General features: G+C 42.9%; 3 protein-coding genes across 3 annotated transcripts in view; 2 read left to right on the forward strand and 1 right to left on the reverse strand.

The window, feature by feature from the left end:
- The window catches only part of setd3 (SET domain containing 3, actin histidine methyltransferase), a 36982-nt gene extending 36857 nt beyond the window's left edge, over positions 1 to 125 (reverse strand). Inside the window, exon 1 of the transcript XR_012178815.1 lies at positions 65 to 125. The gene's annotated coding sequence lies outside the window, so the exon portion shown is untranslated. The remainder of the gene's footprint in view (positions 1 to 64) is intronic.
- A 244-nt stretch (positions 126 to 369) lies between these two features.
- Positions 370 to 7643, forward strand: LOC140996607 (uncharacterized). Its single transcript, XM_073467044.1, has 10 exons — positions 370 to 936; positions 1498 to 1579; positions 2287 to 2418; positions 3640 to 3745; positions 3970 to 4027; positions 4229 to 4398; positions 4521 to 4693; positions 4785 to 4815; positions 4955 to 5023; positions 6467 to 7643. Exons 2-10 carry the CDS (start codon positions 1547 to 1549, stop codon positions 6910 to 6912), a joined length of 1218 nt encoding a protein of 405 aa, XP_073323145.1. The 5' UTR covers positions 370 to 936; positions 1498 to 1546; the 3' UTR covers positions 6913 to 7643.
- Positions 7644 to 8848: 1205 nt separating this feature from the next.
- hhipl1 (HHIP-like 1) lies at positions 8849 to 18843 on the forward strand. The gene is made up of 9 exons (XM_073467043.1): positions 8849 to 9474; positions 12411 to 13057; positions 13187 to 13330; positions 13447 to 13775; positions 14480 to 14606; positions 15249 to 15394; positions 16441 to 16522; positions 17354 to 17436; positions 17558 to 18843. The coding sequence occupies exons 1-9, from the start codon at positions 9196 to 9198 to the stop codon at positions 18112 to 18114; spliced, it is 2394 nt and encodes a 797-aa protein (XP_073323144.1). The 5' UTR covers positions 8849 to 9195; the 3' UTR covers positions 18115 to 18843.
- Positions 18844 to 19746: the final 903 nt, after the last annotated feature.

Consider the following 19746-nt stretch of genomic DNA (forward strand, 5'->3'; position numbering starts at 1 on the left):
CCACCCCCAACACCAGGTCCAAACTTTACCGAACCAAACATGAGCATTTTTCTTCGATTCATACCTTTTTTAAGTGACAGCAGCAGTTCCTCTGTTCCTTCACTGAAACCAACCTTGACTATATCGCGCATGTGATTGGAGGAGTCGTGAAATACGCCCACAAAATAGAACACTTTATTCCGGAGCGCTGATTGGTTGTTGCGCAGCACGCTCGCGGAACATGACAGCGACTGGCTGAGAGCGGTGCCGTGTGAACATTTAACGGCTGTTCTCCCACCGAGCTCTGTGATTGGTCGTTTATTTTTAGAAAGCTTAAAGCAACCACAAATGGAAACGTTTGAGCTACAACGATTGGTTTAAAGACCCGTCAATCATGGATGTGGCCCCGGCGTACAGGGTCTTTGTTTGGATGGAGAAGCCCCCGTGCAGCTGGAGTACTGTACATGCCTTCTGTACAGCAGGCTGGAGTATTTAACTTGTTCTCCTGGTGGATCCTGTTCATGTGTTAATGACCTCCATCAGTGTGTAGCAGCATCACCTGTGGGCAGGATGAACAGACTGTGTGGCGGTCTGCAGGAACAGTAACCTCTTCTGGACAGTGCAGAACATTTGGAGCAGCTGCAGCATCTCTCCTCTCCGTCCTGCCTCCATCAGTCGGTACCAGGTTACACACTGTAATAACATCGAGTCCAGCCTCAGGTTCTGCTGCAAGCGGGACAAAAAGGTCCTTTCCACCCTGGAATTCATCAGACCCCTCTTATTCTGGGACAGGAAGGACCCGGCCACCCTGGATCACATTAAACCATGCTGGTACTGGGACAAAAAGGACCTGGTCCACACTCCATCCCAGTCAGAGGGGCTGGACCCTGCCACTGAGGCCCGGTACCGCAGAGAGGGGGCTCGCTTCATCTTTGATGTGGGCACACGGCTCGGCCTGTATCCTTCTGTGGTTCACACCATGCTATGAATATCAAACAGTTAAACCTTTTAGTCACAGAGGTCCAAACCAGGGGCAGACCGGTTATTATCTTGTTCTGATAGTCAGCATGTTTCTGATCATCAGTATCTGTGATTGTTCTGTCAGACTGCCAATAAAATAAAGTCATTTAAAAATGTGCTGCTCTGGCTCTGATGCAACATCCTCACAACTTCCCGCCGACAACACTGTCCGATTGGCTACATGTCACAAATTAACTGCAAAGTAACTAGTAACTAAAAGTATCAAATACATGTAGTGGAGAGGAAGCATAAAGTAGCAGAACATGGAAATACTAAGTGAAGTACCTCAAAACAAGAACAATACTTGAGTAAAGTGTACTTCATCACTGGTTTCTGTTTCATTTATACTGCAAATGAATATCGGTTCCAAATATAAATTGTCAGTATATATATATACACATATATATTATTATTAATAATAATAATACTAATGAATGAGTAACTACTGTGTACAGTGTTGAATCCCTCTGTCAGGCCTCTTAACCTCTGTGGCTGCAGACATTATGACACACTGGCTACTGGAATCGTTTACTTCCACCGCTTCTACATGTTCCACTCCTTCAAGCAGTTTCCAAGATATGTAAGTATTGTAGAGTTGTAACCCGACCGGTACCGATACCCAACTCCAACACTATCAAACATTTGTGACAAAGATTTGTAATTGCGGCAGGATATTTTACAGATTAACAAACTTTTATTGTGAAAAAATGACACCAATGCACAAATACAGGGTTAACGTTACTGCAAATGTAATAATTATAACTTAGCCCAAGCATCTCTGTCTGCATTATGTTCTGTTGAAAACAAAAACATTTTTTTCCACCCATATCAGACAATGCATATGCCAATACAGATATATCTGTGATGGGCCAATATCATCCGATAATATCGACCAACTGATATATCGGTCAGGCTCTATTGTCAGGCTTTGAGATCTGTGTACGATCATTTGGTGAGCTTATGATGAAACTCAATCTATACATGTGGTGTATGGCAAAACTACAGTGTTAAAGCCATCAGTGCATTATCAACAGCACCACTAAACATACATTTAAACTTGATCTTTTAATGTGTTGTGTGTTTTGGAAGCACCCGACACACTCCTGATATGGTTTATTAGACAAGTAAGCATAACCAGCCTAACACTACCTCAACTCATTCTTCTCATCCGTTCCATATTATTTAATCTTCCTCAGTAGTATCTGTACTTTTCACAAACACTGCAGTGAAAGCAGAACTGTAAAATATGAAGGACTACATGTTGTTTCTAACACATGTGTTGTGTAGGTGACAGGAGGATGCTGCCTTTTCCTCGCTGGCAAAGTGGAGGAAACTCCAAAGAAGTGCAAAGACATCATCAAGACGGCTCGCAGCCTGCTCAATGACATCCAGTTTGCACAGTTTGGAGATGATCCCAAGGTATGTAGCAAGAAATCCTGAAAAAATGCAGAAAATATTTAAACCCTCTTTACTCTGTTTCTCTCTAACAGTTAAAGGTTGATAGTGTTCGCGCACATGTCTTTGGCTTTGTTCAGACTGCAGGCAATCAGATTTATTTCTCAAGGCAGATCTTTAAGACAGACTGTCTGCACTGTTGTTTGCAACTGATGAGATGATATGTGTGTCCAGACACAACCAACCTATTTGCATGGGTTGCTGTGGTGATCACGCAGGCATCAGTAACTATGTGCTATGGTGCCGTTGCTTTTGAATGCCTAGTATTGTTATGTAGGTATCTTCCAGCTTACACTGTACAGTCGGAATCTCATTTCAAACCACCTCTGAGAGGCCGTTCATGTTTGGTTTTACCATCCGTCCTAGCTGATCCGATCACAAGTGGACACCTTCAAGCCCGTCAATTCACACCTGGCATTAAATGCATCTCAACACCCATCTCGAGTGACCTCTTGTGATCGGATCTCACTTCCTCGCTCTCTATGCAAATATACACCTACATCACTGGAACAAACCGGTACAACATTTTATACACAAAGACAGAAATATCTTCATGTGTAATGTTTCAACCAGAAGACCCAAACAGTTCAGAATGTGCTGTAGACGGCCTTTCACGCATTTTGTAATGTTTCTAAATGCAATTAGTCTCAAAATGTAGCATTTTTTAAAGGGAGTCTGGGGACTTTCTCCACAGAAGTAGCCTTTATTAGTTACTGTTACTGTTTAGTGTCAATAAAATGTTTCTTCTTTCATAAATTGAGTGTAAATGGTGAAATCAGTTGAAACTGTGTTCAAGCAGCTGTTGGGAGGTATAACACACGTCAGACATGGAAGCACACAGGGCATGAAAACAGACATGGCCTGTGTGTCACTCAAGCCTTCTCGTAAATTCAGCATTAAATGAAAACCTGAAGTTGTTAGTTTCCTTGTAAAGAGTGTCAGTTTGTGGCAGCATGGCTGTACCAGCCTGTCTGCTTCTGTGTCTAAAGTGCTAAAGTCTTACCTGCCAACATTTAGCAGCTGTTTGAACACACTGTTTACACTCATTTCACCATTTACATTCAATTTATGAAAGAAGAAACATTTAGCAAAACATTAGCTTTGCAGTGCTTTGGGGAAATGTGTGCTGCCCCACCGCAGACAGTAAGTTTGTTTATCTGAGTAATGCTGGGTCTGTCCTCACAGGAGGAGGTGATGGTGTTGGAACGAATCCTGCTGCAGACCATCAAGTTTGACCTGCAGGTAGATCATCCCTACCAGTTCCTGCTGCGCTATGCCAAGCAACTCAAAGGTATCTATGTTTGTCTTTGTCTGTTTCTGGGGCAAATTAAGTATCGACAAATACAAAAAAATGGTGAGTAAATAAATATACGCAGGAGCCTGATCTGCTCGCATTGATTGCTTTGCCTAAATCTGTACCACAGTTGTTGGTGTTGACACAGTGACGTTAAGACTTACGTTAACATTTGTTCTGATCAGAGTGGAGCTGATGCAGAAACTACTGCTGTGTTTCAGGTGACAAGAGCAAGGTGCAGAAGCTGGTTCAGATGGCCTGGACCTTTGTTAATGACAGGTGAGATCAAGAACCAGTATTTTTGACTGAATCCTAGTAAAAAACATTTAGTACAAATATTCAGTATATTTACTTTTCAGCTGTTTCATCAACATGCTCATTCATTCATTATTCCTGTGGTGTTTATCGTCAGATGTTTGCAGATTGACTGATGTGTACTTGGGGTATAAGAATAATACTATCACTTGTGGTCCTCCCAAGCCTTTGCACGATGGTGGCACTGCAGTGGGAGCCACAGATCATAGCGGTGGCTGTCATGTATCTGGCTGGACGGCTCTGTAAGTTTGACATCCAGGACTGGACCTCCAAGCAGTCGTCCCGGCGCTGGTGGGAGCAGTTTGTTCACGATGTGCCTGTGGAGGTGCTGGAAGGTAATGGCAGCACCACCACAACATTTAGAGTTGAAAAGGTACAGAAGCTGTTGTAACCCTGATACTGTTTCTACTGTTGTCTGGGCTTCTTCTCTACTCTCCTGCTCTCCTCCATCACAAAGATATCTGCCACCAAATCCTGGACTTGTATTCTCAGGCTAAGCAGCCGATGCCTGAAGGAGGTATAGGGACTGGGGAAACCCTCCCACCACCTTCCATCCTGTCCCTCTCAGCCCCACCACAGGCCAAGAGGGCCTCCCCTCAGACCAGCCCCAGACCACCCAGACCAGCCCAGGTGAGTGGACTACCTACATGTCAACCTCTATTAGCTTATCTTTGATTCTATTTTATGACTTTATTTGATACAAGTTGTGTTTTTTTTTTAGCCTTCTCCCAAAGATGACAGCAAGGCCACTAGTAAGTAAAATCCTGCCTATCTTACGGCCAAACACACTGAAGGACTCACAGTTGTGTTTCAGCTCAATCTGTATCATCTTGTCTTCACATTCTTTCTTTTGATCCGTGCCTTTTTGTGTCTTGTGTTTTTGTTTTCCAGAGCTCACAAGCCTAGAACCTCCTCCACCTCCTCCTCCTCCCCCTCCTCCACCAGCCTCCATAAACCCTGGTCAGTGTCTTCTGCCCTTAAAGACATATTTCACCACTGGAAAGATTTCGGGAAGTCTTTTCATAAAACTGGGCTGTCTGTGCAGAGCAAAGTATTCTTGAAATCAGTGCGATATGACCAGAGAAAACAGGGGTAAAGAGCTGTATTATTCAGTTTTGCTTAAAAGATAGAAGAGCTAAAAAACAGACTGCAAGTCAACTCACACAGGTTCAGACAGGGAAAAGGCAACACACAGATAGTGAGTCATAGAAAAGTCATTTCACACAGTGTGCTCTAAAATCATACGGGCAGATAGCAAAAAAAAGAGATTATCAGCTGAATCTGCGGCTTTATGGAACTTTATAGTGAGTCAGGTTTGGTGCCTCCACACCTCCAAGTACTCAGCACACTCAGAGTCTTGGCCACAGGATCGTTTCAGAGAGAGACAGGAGACAGGCCAGGCATTTCACCGTCCTCTTTGAGCCGTGCGCTTCCGAGTACTGACAGCGATAATATCATTCATGCCAGTACAGATCGTTCCCGTACACTGCTAACCAGCAGGTAGAGATTAGGAGCGCTTTTTTTGCTCTAGTGCCAAAATCATTGGCGCTGAAAATCGCACGCATACACAGGGATCATGGCACCCTCTCCGGATCCATTCGTCAACCGAAAGCTGTATCACTCTGTTAACGTCCAAATAATATCAGATGCAAACTGCCACCTTCTGAATGTGGTGGCCTGTTGACCAGGGGGAGCACACGACTCCTCTGTGCTGCAGAATAGCTCTGTGGGGATGCGTCTGGCTCCAGGAGCTGGTGGAGATGGGTAAATGATTTGTAATTCTAAAAATCACCATCCAGTTTAACTTTTATAAAACTCCATTTTATAATAATGTAACATAGGTGACCGAGGTTATGTCCTCACTCCATGGCTGATGACCACTGTGGCAAACCCCCAAAGTTCACTTTGGCAGCTCTCTGGTGTCTGCTGGAATAAGTGGCGCAAAAAAATCAATCATTGCACGTTTTTTTCAAACACACTCTCAATCCTGAATTCCCCTGGATGTGACAATGTGGCATCAGTGCAAAGCACAACTGCACACCAGTTAGACTGGCAGTGGATCATCCGTGGCAGCAGCAGCAGAGCTGGAACATGATGCAGTAATAACCAGGAGACATGTGGGGGTCAGATAATGAGTGAGTGCCAGCCATGTTCAGAATGCCAGAACGGTCCTGCTAAGTCAACTCAAAGCCTCTGCACCAGGACTACTGATCGCATATAAGCCAGGCCTGTGTGTGTGTGTGTGTGTGTGTGTGTGTGTGTGAGTGTGAGAGAGAGAGAGAGAGAGAGAGAGAGTATGTTTCACTCATGTTTTGGTGATACAAACATGAGCAGTAATGGACACAATAATGTCACTTTTTGTACAAGTTTTTGTGGATCAGCATTCTTTCTTTTCTCCCACAGAACCCGTTCCCCCCTCCTCCTACCCACCAACCCCAGAACTCTCCTCTAAACCCCCCCCTCCACCTTTACCCCACTGCCCACCACCTCCACCTCCTCCACCCAAGGACCTACCCCCTGCTAGCTCCTTGGTCTCCAGTGAAGGCTACCAGAAGCTGCAATCAATGATAAAGACAGAGGGCTCCTGTTACACCACTGTACACCAGGCCGGTGTCCCACCTCTGGGCTACCACCACTACCCCACAGGCCCGACTTCCTACCACACTCTCCCACTCTCAGCCTATAGCTACCTGCTTGCACCTCCGCCCCCCTCAGTCTTGGGGCTGGCACCTGGTTTGAGTGGGGGGTACCCACCACAATCTACTGCTGGACACAATCAGCTGCCGCCTCCACTGCCCCCCGGGATACCCCCAGTCAGCGGGCTGAGTCGGGGTACGTGGATGAGATGAGGACCTTAACGAGAGGAAGGTTCAGAAAAGTTCAAAACATTTTAAAATCGTTCAGTTCACATGAAACCACCACAACAGGCAACTTTAACGGTCTGAACATTTTCACATTTGAAGATAAAGGAAAACTTCCAGTGTTCACAGTTCTGCAGAACATGTTCATTAGATGATGATCATGGAGCACAAAGGAAAGTAAATTATGCTAATTTGTGCCGATTTCATGACATTCTGCAAAACTGTACTTTTATAAAAATCTGAAAAGTTGATGTAGATTTCACTTGACAGAGTGAAACACAGACACAGGATCTGTTAAATGACATTTTAAAGTGAGCTGTTTTCTCCTCTGTTGTATTTATTACTGGTTCGTGTCCTATTTAATGTCCCACATGGCATCTAACACTCGGATGTCATTCCATTTATGAGAAGATATTTTTGGTGTTTATTGCACATGTGGATACTGTTTATTAAAGAGGACTCAGCACTGTAAAAGGCAGCATTCTCACCTCGTTCAGTCCATTATGTTTTGTCTCGGTGAAGCACTTTGTTTGAGAACAATGGACTCCAGTGTTATTGAACAGGTTTATAATAGTGTTGTTGTTTGATTGTTTTTTTCTGTCCGGAGCTTAAAATAGTTTGGTGCCGACCAAAGCTGGCGCCCTCAAAGTGCTTTGGATGTTTACTTTTTTTACTGTAAGAATGTAATAAACCTAAAAATAAAAGCGTGTTGCTAAAATTGTATTATGTATGTCATCGTATTACATTCTGTCATATTAATAGTTTGTTAGTACAATGGTCTCTAAAGGTCACTTACAAATCTGTAATTATATATACAGTAGGCTTTTTGCTTCAATGCACACAAGCTAGCATGGACTCCTCAAAGTGTCCACAAAACCTCTTGTGATGTCACAGACAGCTTGACCTTCTCAGTCTTCATGGGTGCCCATAAATGTTGAGTGGGGTTGAGGTCAGGTGACTGTGGAGGACAGTCCGGGACAGACAGAAGTCCTTGGTCTTCTTTGGTCTTGCTACGCTTTGAGGTGTTGGGCTCATTATCCTGCTGCAGTATGAATCTTCTCCACAAAAACCAAAGGGTGGAGCATGTCTCTGGAGGATGGAGTGGTGCTTCTCCTCAGTCAGGGTGGAGTAAATTCTGAAAACAGAACCAGACTTGAATCTTCAGTGTGGGTTTGAAACACTGTGGTATCCTTCTGTCAAATGTTCGTCTCCGTACATACACCCTTCTGTTACTGACATACATTTCTGACTGGGATTCATCAGTAAACAGGACTTTTTCCAGTCATCCTCTAGGAAATGTTGTATTTCTCAGCCTTTGTCCTCCTGAGAGGTGGTTTAGAAACTTCTCCTGGTCCTCTGAGACACTACAAGAGGACAGGATGACTGTTGATTGGAGTCTTGCAGTCTTTATTTATTTATTTATTTATTTATTTATTTATTTATTTATAGCAAAGTCTGTATCAGTAATGAAGTAGCTTTTCTATGTCAGGGAACTGAGATGTTCTGATGGTGGCTCTTTTGGTCTGTCACATGATCTGATGCTGAGAAAAGCCCCTCTGTGGTCAGAATAATCACTTTCTCTCTGAATCCTCAAACTTTCTGATTTTTCCAAGTTTATGTGACCGTATGAGTTTTCAGCTCTCAGACCCTCCTGTATTCTGGACTATATTGTGGACTACAGATGTTTTTATCATTAGGACCTACATCTGTGTTTGGACTCCACAATAATACCGGAAATATTCCTGGTTACTTGCCACCTCTGTTACTTTTGCAGGTGTTATAACATTTTCACTGGCCTGCATGGACTCCATGAACACTAAAGCAAGTCCTCTACGTGCCACACGGGACATGGACACTGGGATTTAAAGGGGAGTTGTTGAAGGCGGAGTTATGGAGGCCAGGCCTCATTTACTATGATGCTATTATTACTATAACGGTCGTACTGCTGTCGGTGTGATGTTATCATCATCATCATCATCATCATCATCATCATCATCATCAGCCTGTTGGTCTGTGGCACAGACAGCCCCAGCAGACTGTCTGTGCTCCGGGGCAGGTCCGCAGACCGGTCGGGCTCCTACCATTTTGTGCGCAGATGTACCGGGACAGCAGACGGGTTCGGACTGAGCTCCACAGCAGCAGCTCGGCTCCAGACAGCCCGGCTGACAGAGGACACGGCGGGTCACACGTCAGACGGCGACAGAGAGCAAAGTGCAGACAGGAAGCCGCTCCGGCACAACTTTCTCCTCCGGAGCTCCAACGCGCGCCATCATGCAGCGGTGTCACGGCAAAGTCCCGGTGCTGTTGACCGTATGGTGTTTTCTGTCAGTATGGATCGCACCTGTAACGTTACACCCGCAGTGTTTGGACTTCAAGCCGCCCTTCCGCCCGCTGCGGGAGCTGGAGTTCTGCGTAATGTACACAGAGTTTGGCTGCTGTGATTTTCAGAAGGACCAGGAGCTGATGAGGAAGTTCTACAAGATTATGGATCATTTTGATGAGTATGGTTATGAAAGCTGTGCTGGATTCGTGTCGGAGCTGCTCTGCCAGGTAGGCATGCATGCACAAAGGTCGCTTGGCTGAGTCCACAAAGTCCGAATCATGTTCCAGCAGGCTGAGCACAGAGCAAAACACTGAGCCAACAGGCACGAGAGGGCGAGCTGTCATGTGTCAGATGAGCCTTTATGGAGACTAAAGCAGTTCATCCGAACAGTGTCTTACAGCAGAATGTCTAAATATAAAGGGGTGCTGTTAGAGCACACTAATGAGCTGAACTAAGGTAAAGGTCAGCCTTCACCCAGGGGTGCAGGAAGCCTTCAGATGTGGAGGTTCCTCCCTGGATTCTTTGTGTATTTGTCACATCTTGTATTCTGGTGAATTTTAACAGGTGGTCGCATACTTTATCTGTTATAGCAGCATGTGAAAAAATCTTGATAGGCCTAAATTTTGCAATTTCATCCAGAGGAAATGCCCCAGATCATATATACAAATATATTAAAAAGCTAAAGGTATGTTAGTTGATTTATTGACTAACCTATGATAGTTTTAATAACTTCTTACATAACAATGGCAGTCAGTTGAAGTGCAAGGCACTTAAATAAAAGCTCTTCCAAAATTCAAATATCCACAGAATGAGGTTATGATTATAATATACCACCTTTAATGATGCAGTGATACTTTATTTTATGAATTAAATACATTTAATAAATGCATAATAGTTTTAAATTGAAAGTTAAATAGTATTTATTTCCCGTCAACTATGTTTTAATTAAAAGTAAATGTATTTAATTAATCACTATTAGTTTTCATTAAACACAACGTCAACACATTAACACCACACTGAACACACAGTTAGGAAATAGCATGTTAGATAATTATTTCTTGTGTCTTCTGTAGTCTGATTAAACAGTAAAGTCACTATGGCCCTCTGAGCTCCCCCCCTGTCTCTGGTTGTACATCGGACTACCAGCTCACCCAGGAGGATGTGGACACGGGAGGACAGCCAAGCAGGCACTCGGTCATGGGTCCCACTGACCTTTTGTCCAGTGGGGTACCAGGGCCACGAAAATCTCTGTCAGTGTCACCGGCATGTTATTATTTACTAATTGTTGCGTGAACAAGTATTTAGTTGAAGAGTGATATGAAGCAGGTGAAGCAAGCAGCTCCCTATGTTGGCCAAATCACGCACAACGTGATTGAAACTTCAACCACTGGCTCTACTGCCTGGTTTTTCTTACAATGCAAACTATAATTTCACCCTGAGGTCTGTTTTCAAAAGACAACTCCAGTCAGGGACAGGCCACCAAAAACAGGGACTGTTCCTGAAAAACTGTGATGTCTGGTAACCCAGGGCATTTAAATATATTTGTTTTGTTGATTATGCTTCTTGACAATAGAGTAGAGCTAGGTAATGAATGAGCTAAACACATTTTGCTATAATCAATATACTAATAACTGATCAAATGACTTGACTGATGTGAAAGGGATTAGTCGTTATCAACTCACAAACTAGAGACCATCTCACGATAGGATCACACCAGACTCGTCACCTGTCAACATGTTCACGCTCCGACACACGACTTCTCAGTAAACTACGCTACTACTATTAACTAATGTGCATTTCAACTCTGTGGAGGTTTTTAGTCATGTCAAGTTTATTTGTATGGCCCAAAATTGCATTAAATGCCCCAATGGGCTTCACAAACCCACATCAAAAGAAAATAAAAGTTGAAAATCAGTCATTAAAAGAAAGTGCACACTGAATACTTAAAAACAAATTAAGACAAGTTATGGTTGGTCACAAGCAAGAGAGAGGAGATGGATTTTCAACCTGGATTTAAAAATCTCAACAGAGCTGGCCTCCCTAATTATGGCTGGGAGTTTGTTCCATAAATGGGGGGCACGATAAGAAAAGGCTCTGTTGCTGGCAGATTTCATAGTACCCCGGGGAGATTTTAGAAGGCCAGCATTTTGGAACTGGAGAGCACTTACTGGCAAATAAGGTGTGATGAGGTCAGATAAATAAGATGGTGCTAGTCTGTGCAATATTTTGTATGTTAGCAGTAGCACTTTGAAATCAGATCTTACCTGGATCGGAAGCCAATGTAGGGAGGACAGGATGGGTGTTATATGATCAAATTTTCTGGTTGTGGTGAGGATCCTATCAGCCGCCTTCTGAACAAGTTGAAGGCTTCTCACACTAGATTTGGGTAGGCTGGAAAACAGTACGTTGCAGTAATCAAGTCTGGATGAGACAAAGGCATGTACCAGGGTTTCAGCATCAGACAGAATTAGTATAGATCAGATTTTTTAAATGTTGCAAAGATGAAAGAAGGCAGTTCTAGTAATATCTTTAATATGTAGGTCAAATGCAAGGGAGGAATCAAAAGTGACACTGAAGTTTTTGCAAATTTAAGGGACGTGTCTCAAACAGATGACTCTTGCTAGGAGGATCAACCATTAGCAGTTCAGATTCATCTGCATTAAGGAGCAGAAAGATTGATGATATCTAGTCCTTAATAACACATAGACACTCTTCAAGGTTCGATATTGGAGACTGGTCATTTGGCAAAGTTGGTACATATAGTTGTGTGTCGTCTGTATAACAATTAAACTTGCGAATGATAGCACCGAGGGGCAGCATATAAATAGAAAATAACAGTTGACAGACCCTTGTAGAACACCATGATGCACTTTTTAGTAGTCCAAAGTCATATTGTTGTGGACTACACAGTGTGTCCTATCAGTCAAATATGAGTTAAACCAAGACAGCTAAGCCTTTAACACCAATTTTGTTCTCGAGCCGATATAGGAGGATATTGTGATCAGTGGTGTCAATAGTATAGTGTATAGTGTATATTAGTGTATTTTGTTTACTCTCTCTAACTGGTATCATCAACCCTTGAGCCACTAGCCCATGAACATTGCTAGAATCATTGCTGTATTGTCTCTCCTCCCCTCCTCTTCACTCTTGTTCATCTTTCCAGGAGTGCTCTCCCTATGCAGCTCACCTCTTTGATGCTGAGGACATGAACACCCCGGTCAGGACCATCCCTGGCCTCTGTCCAGACTACTGCTCCCAGCTTTGGACGAAGTGCAGTTCCACCATCCCTCTCCTATCTGACCACCCACACATAGCCAAAGTCAAAGATGACCAGACACGTTTCTGCCAGTACCTGGAGCTAGAGGACATGGACTACTGCTACCCACACCTCCTCAGCAACCAGAGGCTGACAAAGAACCTGGGTCGGGTTCAGTCAGACTCGGAGGGCTGTCTGCAGTTGTGCCTGGAAGAGGTTGCGAACGGGCTGCGGAACCCACTAGCCATGGTGCATGCCAATGACGGCACACATCGGTTCTTTGTGGCAGAACAGGTGGGCGTAGTGTGGACCTACCTTCCTGACCGGTCCAAACTGGACAGACCATTTTTGAACATTACCAAGGCAGTGTTAACATCATCATGGGAAGGTGATGAGAGAGGCTTTCTTGGACTTACCTTTCACCCCAAGCACAAGTACAACAGGAAGCTGTACGTGTATTACTCAGTGGAGGTGGGTTTGGATGAGAAGATCAGGATCAGTGAGTTTCATGTGTCAGCCAACGACATGAATGTGGTGGATCACGCGTCTGAGCGGTAGGTATGGAATGGATATCCAGGTCAGCAAACAGCAATGGGTTTTTCATGATCACATTATAAACTCACAAATAAGGAGTCATACCTTGTGCTTTTCTTGTCTTTTTGTCATGTCTACTTTCCTCCCAGGGTTATTCTGGAGATTGATGAGCCAGCAGCAAACCACAATGGAGGGCAACTTCTATTTGCAGATGATGGCTACTTGTACATTTTCACAGGAGATGGTGGAATGGCAGGAGACCCATTTGGGAAATATGGGAATGCCCAGAACAAGTAAGACATCCACTAAAAATGTCAGAAATTAGACACTAAAGTTTTAATTTATGAAGACTAATTCCAAGTTTCTGTGTGTTTGGATAAAATATGACATTATGCCTCATCTACTTTAGGTCAGCTCTGTTGGGTAAAGCTCTCCGCATTGACGTGGATGACAATGAGAGAGGCCCATTGTACAGAATTCCTCCAGATAACCCCTTCATACATGAGCGAGGGGCACGACCTGAGGTTTATGCTTACGGTGTCCGCAATATGTGGAGGTGTTCTGTGGACCAGGGCGACTATCTGACCAAGGAAGGCAAAGGACGCATCTTCTGTGGGGATGTGGGCCAGAACAAGTTCGAAGAGATTGACATCATCGAGAAAGGTCGGAACTACGGCTGGAGAGCCAAAGAGGGCTTTTCCTGCTACGATAAGAAGCTGTGTGCCAACAGCTCGCTAGGTAGGCATTGACCCACAGTTACCCTCCTTCAACTGCAGACAGCAGTGGTCTCCAAAAAGCCTGCGTGATATTGGAACAAACTGACATTGTGATATCCACAATATATATTGCGATATGAAAAAGAAGTAGGAATTATCCTATAAAAATATGAAATATTCTAAGATATAAATAATATAGCTCCTTCAAACCATACAGTACAATAAACAGTTTAACAAGTAGCAATGAAACGAATGTCTCCAAAAACCAGCACTGCAAAAACAAATAGATCAATTTAGTATTGTTGTGGGTGTGAGTGTGTGCATGTGAAAGACTCAGTTCAGCTCCAATCCAGTTCACAACCACAAAAAGAAAGACAACTCAAAAGTCTGCTCAAGGTTTAACTGCAGATCCCCACAGAACAGCTCAGCTAAGAGCAGCAACTCCTGAAGAAACTGAGAAAAACACACATCCAGTGCTTGAAGTGGGCTGGTACTCTTTGGCATACTGTGACTTTTTCTTGCACTTCTCATATGCTGCCTGTGCTTTTTTGTATGACTTGGTGTTTGTACTACTTTTTTACTTTCTTCCATATCAGGATCTCTGGGAGATTCATAACCACGGAGTGGAGTGAAAGTATTAAGTAGCAGGAAATGGAAATACTGAAGCAAAGTACCCCAAAATTATATAATAATAACACCAGTTGTGACTTATTGATGTTTTCACAGATGATGTTCTGCCTATTTATGCGTACCCTCACAAGATGGGCAAGTCAGTGACTGGTGGATATGTGTATCGAGGCTGTGAATACCCCAACCTGAACGGCATGTACATATTTGGAGACTTCATGAGTGGGTAAGACTTTACAACTGAGTCTTTGTTGAGGAGAGCAAAGGGAGCGTACAATGTGTTCAGCTCATCTGGCAACGTGGCCACACACATGTTGGGGCACTCAGCCGGTGATGTTTTGAGTCGTCTGCCACATATCTTTACTGCTGTTGGTGTTGAGGTCTCTCTCCAGCATCTGCTTACTTGCAACCTACCAAAATCCAGTTTTTCTGTTATATTGTGATGGTGGTTAAAATCAGCTCCACCTTGAACAGCTAACATTGAAATGCTGCGTACATGCTTGGATGATAATAATCCAGTATGTTATTAAAACACTCAGATAGGGGCCAGTCAATATATGAGTACTTTATGATACCGTAAGTACATTTTGCTGATAATAATGCCATTTATATCACACTGTAGTATGGATACTTTTTCTCAACTAATCTTAAAATCCTGAAAATACTTTTATCCACCACAGCGATACACGATCACAACTTCATGCACATTCTCTAAGGCTGTTTAAAAGTACTTTAAGAAAGTAGGACAGCATAAACCAAAGTAGACATAGGCAATACTTGTTGGTAAGGTATCAAAGTTCACACAAGGCTCAAGATAAAAATAAGAGCATACTTCAAATTAGAGATTGCAGATTTGATTCTCTTCCAGGCGCTTGATGAGTCTTCGGGAGGACTTCAGAACAGGGCAATGGACATACAATGACATCTGTATGGGGACGGGCCTGACCTGCTCCTTTCCTGGACTCATTGACAACTACTACCAGTACATCATCTCCTTTGCAGTGGATGAAGCTGGTAATGAATTAACATATGCACAGCAGAAACTCAGTTGTAACTTGGAAATATGTTTTCTATTGTACTATCAGAATCAGAATCAGAAATACGTTATTGATCCCTGAGGGGAAATTGCTTGCATTGCAGCTGCTCCCATTCAAAGTCCAGAAATACCATAGGGTTGGGCAGTAAACCTTCTCCAAATGAATAAACCTAAATGGCATTACCACCAGCTGATTACAAATCACATTGTAGGGCTTTGAGGGAGCTACCATCATTTTCCACCACAAGGTGGCTGCAATGCTGAAGTGTACTTAAAGTGAAATTCTCCATCCTATATCACATTAACATTTTTAACATTAGTTAGTTATTATGACAATTTCGTGTTTCATTTTATGTAAAGAACTTGCTGCATGTAATTTATTTGTTGTAAAGTCATTTGAGCTGCTAAACAAATAAGAAAGATTATTATTATTATTATTATTATTATTATTATTATTATTATTATTATTATTATTATTACAGTTGTATAATTTTTTTTCACACAACAACAAAAATATGATACATGTCCTGCAGGATCAACAGGGGCCTATGAACTCGACAGCAAGTTCATCATCGCAGCGGTTGGCGGGTGTTTCTGAGATGTAGATTTGAAGTATTACCATCTCTGGCTGTCACCTTCTTCATGCACATGTTGCAAACAGCCTCATTGTGATTTGCTGGCTCTCCCTTATCATTTGGTTGGTACCCAAAATGCTGCCAATTGCAGGAGTTGGCATTTTTGGGGCGACCAACTTGGAACAACTAAGTAGTTCAACTGAAATCGTCTTTTACCGTTCTAAATGAATGTACTATAGGCCATATTTAAAATCAGTAACACCAACAAATCTTAGTGAAGTCCTTCAGTGCATCATTCTCTAAACACTGTCCAGCTCACAGCTGAGCCAAAGCTCTGTGAGCCGAGTGGACTAGTTTTTCTCGCCAGTTTTCATCGTCCTGATAATGGACACCTAATCGGGCATGATCTCTTAATGTCGTCTTCATATAATCTCTTCTTTATCTGTTAGGTGAGCTGTACTTCATGTCGACTGGAACACCGAGTGCTACGTCACCTTCAGGAGTCATTTATAAAGTGGTGGATCCATCAAGGTGAGTAATGTAATCATTGCTTCTTTCTGACGCCACCATCATGCTTTCTGTGCAGAGAGTCTTTCCAGTTCTGCTCTTTGTTTCTTGGAAGACACACATCTGTTTATAATTACAAAACAGAGGCAGATCATTCCTCTCTGTCATTCTTTTCTCAGCTGAATGTGAAGGATACACTGCCTCTCTCTGTTTTGGTGAAGAAGGGAGATTTAGCAGTGTTGGCAGTAATGTGAAAGGCCTGCTATCCTAAATCTCCCTTCTCTGACATTAGCTCTTTTTACACAGCGGTCCCACAATATGGCTTCAGCAAAGACTTGCCATTACACTGACTTTGCTTTATTACACTGAACTGAACAATGTTGCCATAATGTCGCCCCGGTGTGATTTTAGATAGCATGCCAATGTTCCAAAAGCAACACAACAGCACATGTAACAGTGTGTGTGCCACATTTTATAACAGATGTCAAGCTCTGTTACTACCTCCATTGCTGGTTTAAAGGGAGAGCAGCAATGCCTCTTAACCCCATCTGTGTTCATACCTTCTGTACAGAAATGTGAGGTGGAACAGAATATCTGGAAGGGACTTCTTCAGTCAGCTCTGGTCTCTCTCAGCATTTCATTCACCAGCAGATGGTTGTGTCACTTATTTGTTTCCAAGCCATCAAGCTCATTTGAACTGTTCCTCACCCCTGTTGTAATGTGAGCTGGAAGTTAAAGCATATGAAAAGACTAAAAGTTTTAGAAACATTTGATTTTTTTAGATCTACCTGCTCGTACTCTGTATTCTTATATGCAACAACATTTCATTCTGTTGTGTTATGTGTTGTCATTCAGACGCGCTCCACCAGGACAGTGTCACTACGAGCCTCTTCCTGTCAGAGTGAAAAGTAACCTCATCAAGTTCGTTCCCAAGGAAAGTAAGTCCACTTCCACAGGACTTTGACCTCACTACTGACTAGTTACAACATTGATGGAATCTGTCATTCATTTGTTTGTATTCACATTGGGTCTCATGTTTTTCCATCATTCTCCCTTTAGCATTTATCGGCACTAGAAACAAGCCTACGCCAGAACCCACAGAGGCCTATGACTGGCTCCAAGAGCTTATTGACCGTCTAGGTGAATTAGGACCAGACCCGACCACCCCTCTGCCGACCACAACTACCACCAAAGCTCCCAAACATTCAGGTCGAAAAGGCAGACGCAAGAAGAGCAGATCCAGAGCACAGAGTGCGCCTGAGCCTCAGAATGGAGGCGTCAGACTGGTCGGTGACGAACAGGGCCGCAGCAACCAGGGACGGGTGGAGATCTACATTAATGGAGAGTGGGGCACTGTGTGTGATGACCTGTGGACTACCAAGAACGCTGCAGTAGTTTGTCGGCAACTAGGCTTCCAGTACGCTCTAAAGGCAGCAAGGAACTCTGAGTTTGGGGAGGGGAAGGATCTTCGCATTCTTTTGGATGACGTTCAGTGTGAAGGGACAGAGTCCAGCCTGCTGGACTGCAAACATGCTGGTGTGGGGTTACATAACTGTGCCCATTACGAGGATGCTGGTGTGATCTGTGGCAGCTCAGACCACATTGTAGAAGTCTAAATGTTTGAAGACTATGATGTCGGAGCTAACGTTCATTAACTTAATCCACTCTAAATTTACAGTAACATGGTAAAAAAATCTGTTCTCTTGTATTCTCTTGGTGGAGGATTGTCTCAATGGGCACACCAAATATATACCACATCACTTTGTGCCATGATATTTCCAACAATGGTGTAATTCTTCTTATTGTATTTTGTATTCAGTCCATTACAATAAAAAGGAAAGGGAGAAACCATGCAGAATACAGTGCAGCCACAACGCACTGTGTTTTCAAATATGGGCATGGCACAAACACTTTTTCATAGAACGCAGAGGTTTATGCAAAAAGTTCAGGAAATCATAATTTAGAGCAGGAGGTGATGTAAAGGGAGGGAGCACCAGCAGAGACAGTCCTCTCATCAAAGCTTTCCACAAGTTATTTATGAGATAACCTAACAGCTTGGATGCATGATGATGTCTGACACTGTAACAAAATCCAAGGGTGAGAGCTTCCTCTAGCAATGTCTCCTTTTTACAGTAGCTGCAATTTTTTCTCAAAGGTAAATCATAATATAAGATTGAATGTTTAATTTGAATGTAAGTTCGGCACTCTTGAATCTGCCTTCTCAGTGATTTGTTGTGTAACAATTCAGAGCTTCTGAATGTCAAATTTCTTACGTGTTGAATGTTCAATATGCACTGAATGTATGGTTGTATCAAGAAATGTTTTAATAAAAGCTTTCTAGTGTCTACTGGTTTCCTCCCACACTCACACTGATATATCGCTGTATTTTGAAAGGTTTATACAATGAATTGAAAAGAACACAAGGTAACAGTTCCTGAATGCTTTGCATATTTTCACATAATGCGTGTAATAATTATCATCTGCAATAGCTGAGGCTGGTTATGTTTTGCCACTGGTTCATGGTGTAAATGTACTCTACCACACCTTCAACACTTGCCTTGTAAAGGTTTTCTGACAAACCACTAAAGTGTGTGTGTGTGTATGTGTGTGTGTGTGTGTGTGTGTGTGTGTGTGTGTGTGTGTGTGTGTGTGTGTGTGTGTGACGATCATAGCTTCATCCTGTGTAGTGGGAACTAACGTTACCACAGTTTTGAGTTGGGTACTCTTCCAGGTGATTGTGTTATGGAAGTGTGTGTGATAATGTTACTGAGTGTCTCAGTCATGGGTCAGAGTGTGAATATATTGAGGGGTGTGGCGGCTGGTGTGATCACATGACAAGATGGTCTCTACTTACAATATCATTTTGCTGATGTTGGTGAAGCTCAAGCTTGTCTGCTGTCTCCAGGCTAACAGAATACATGTAATGGGATTACATAGTTAGGATAAAAAGGTAGGCTAACTGTATTCCAGTAAAGTTACAGAATTAAAATTAGATTACAGATACGTTCTGTAAAAAAAGGGGATTACTAACAGGATAACACTTTAAAAATAAAGAATGATAGGCCTATTAGCCTGTAACCATACACATGCACAGACATGACATCTTACAGAACACACACTCATTAAGATTAAACAAAACTAAAGATATATTTCTTTTCTCTTCTTGAATTGCATATGTTTGGATTAATCAAGTTACATTACTTTAATATTGAGATAACTGGATTGTGTTACATGTTTGAACAGGTGAT

The sequence above is a fragment of the Pagrus major genome, chromosome 5 (genome assembly GCF_040436345.1).
Source record: "Pagrus major chromosome 5, Pma_NU_1.0".
In the NCBI taxonomy this organism is placed as follows: Eukaryota; Metazoa; Chordata; class Actinopteri; order Spariformes; family Sparidae; genus Pagrus; species Pagrus major.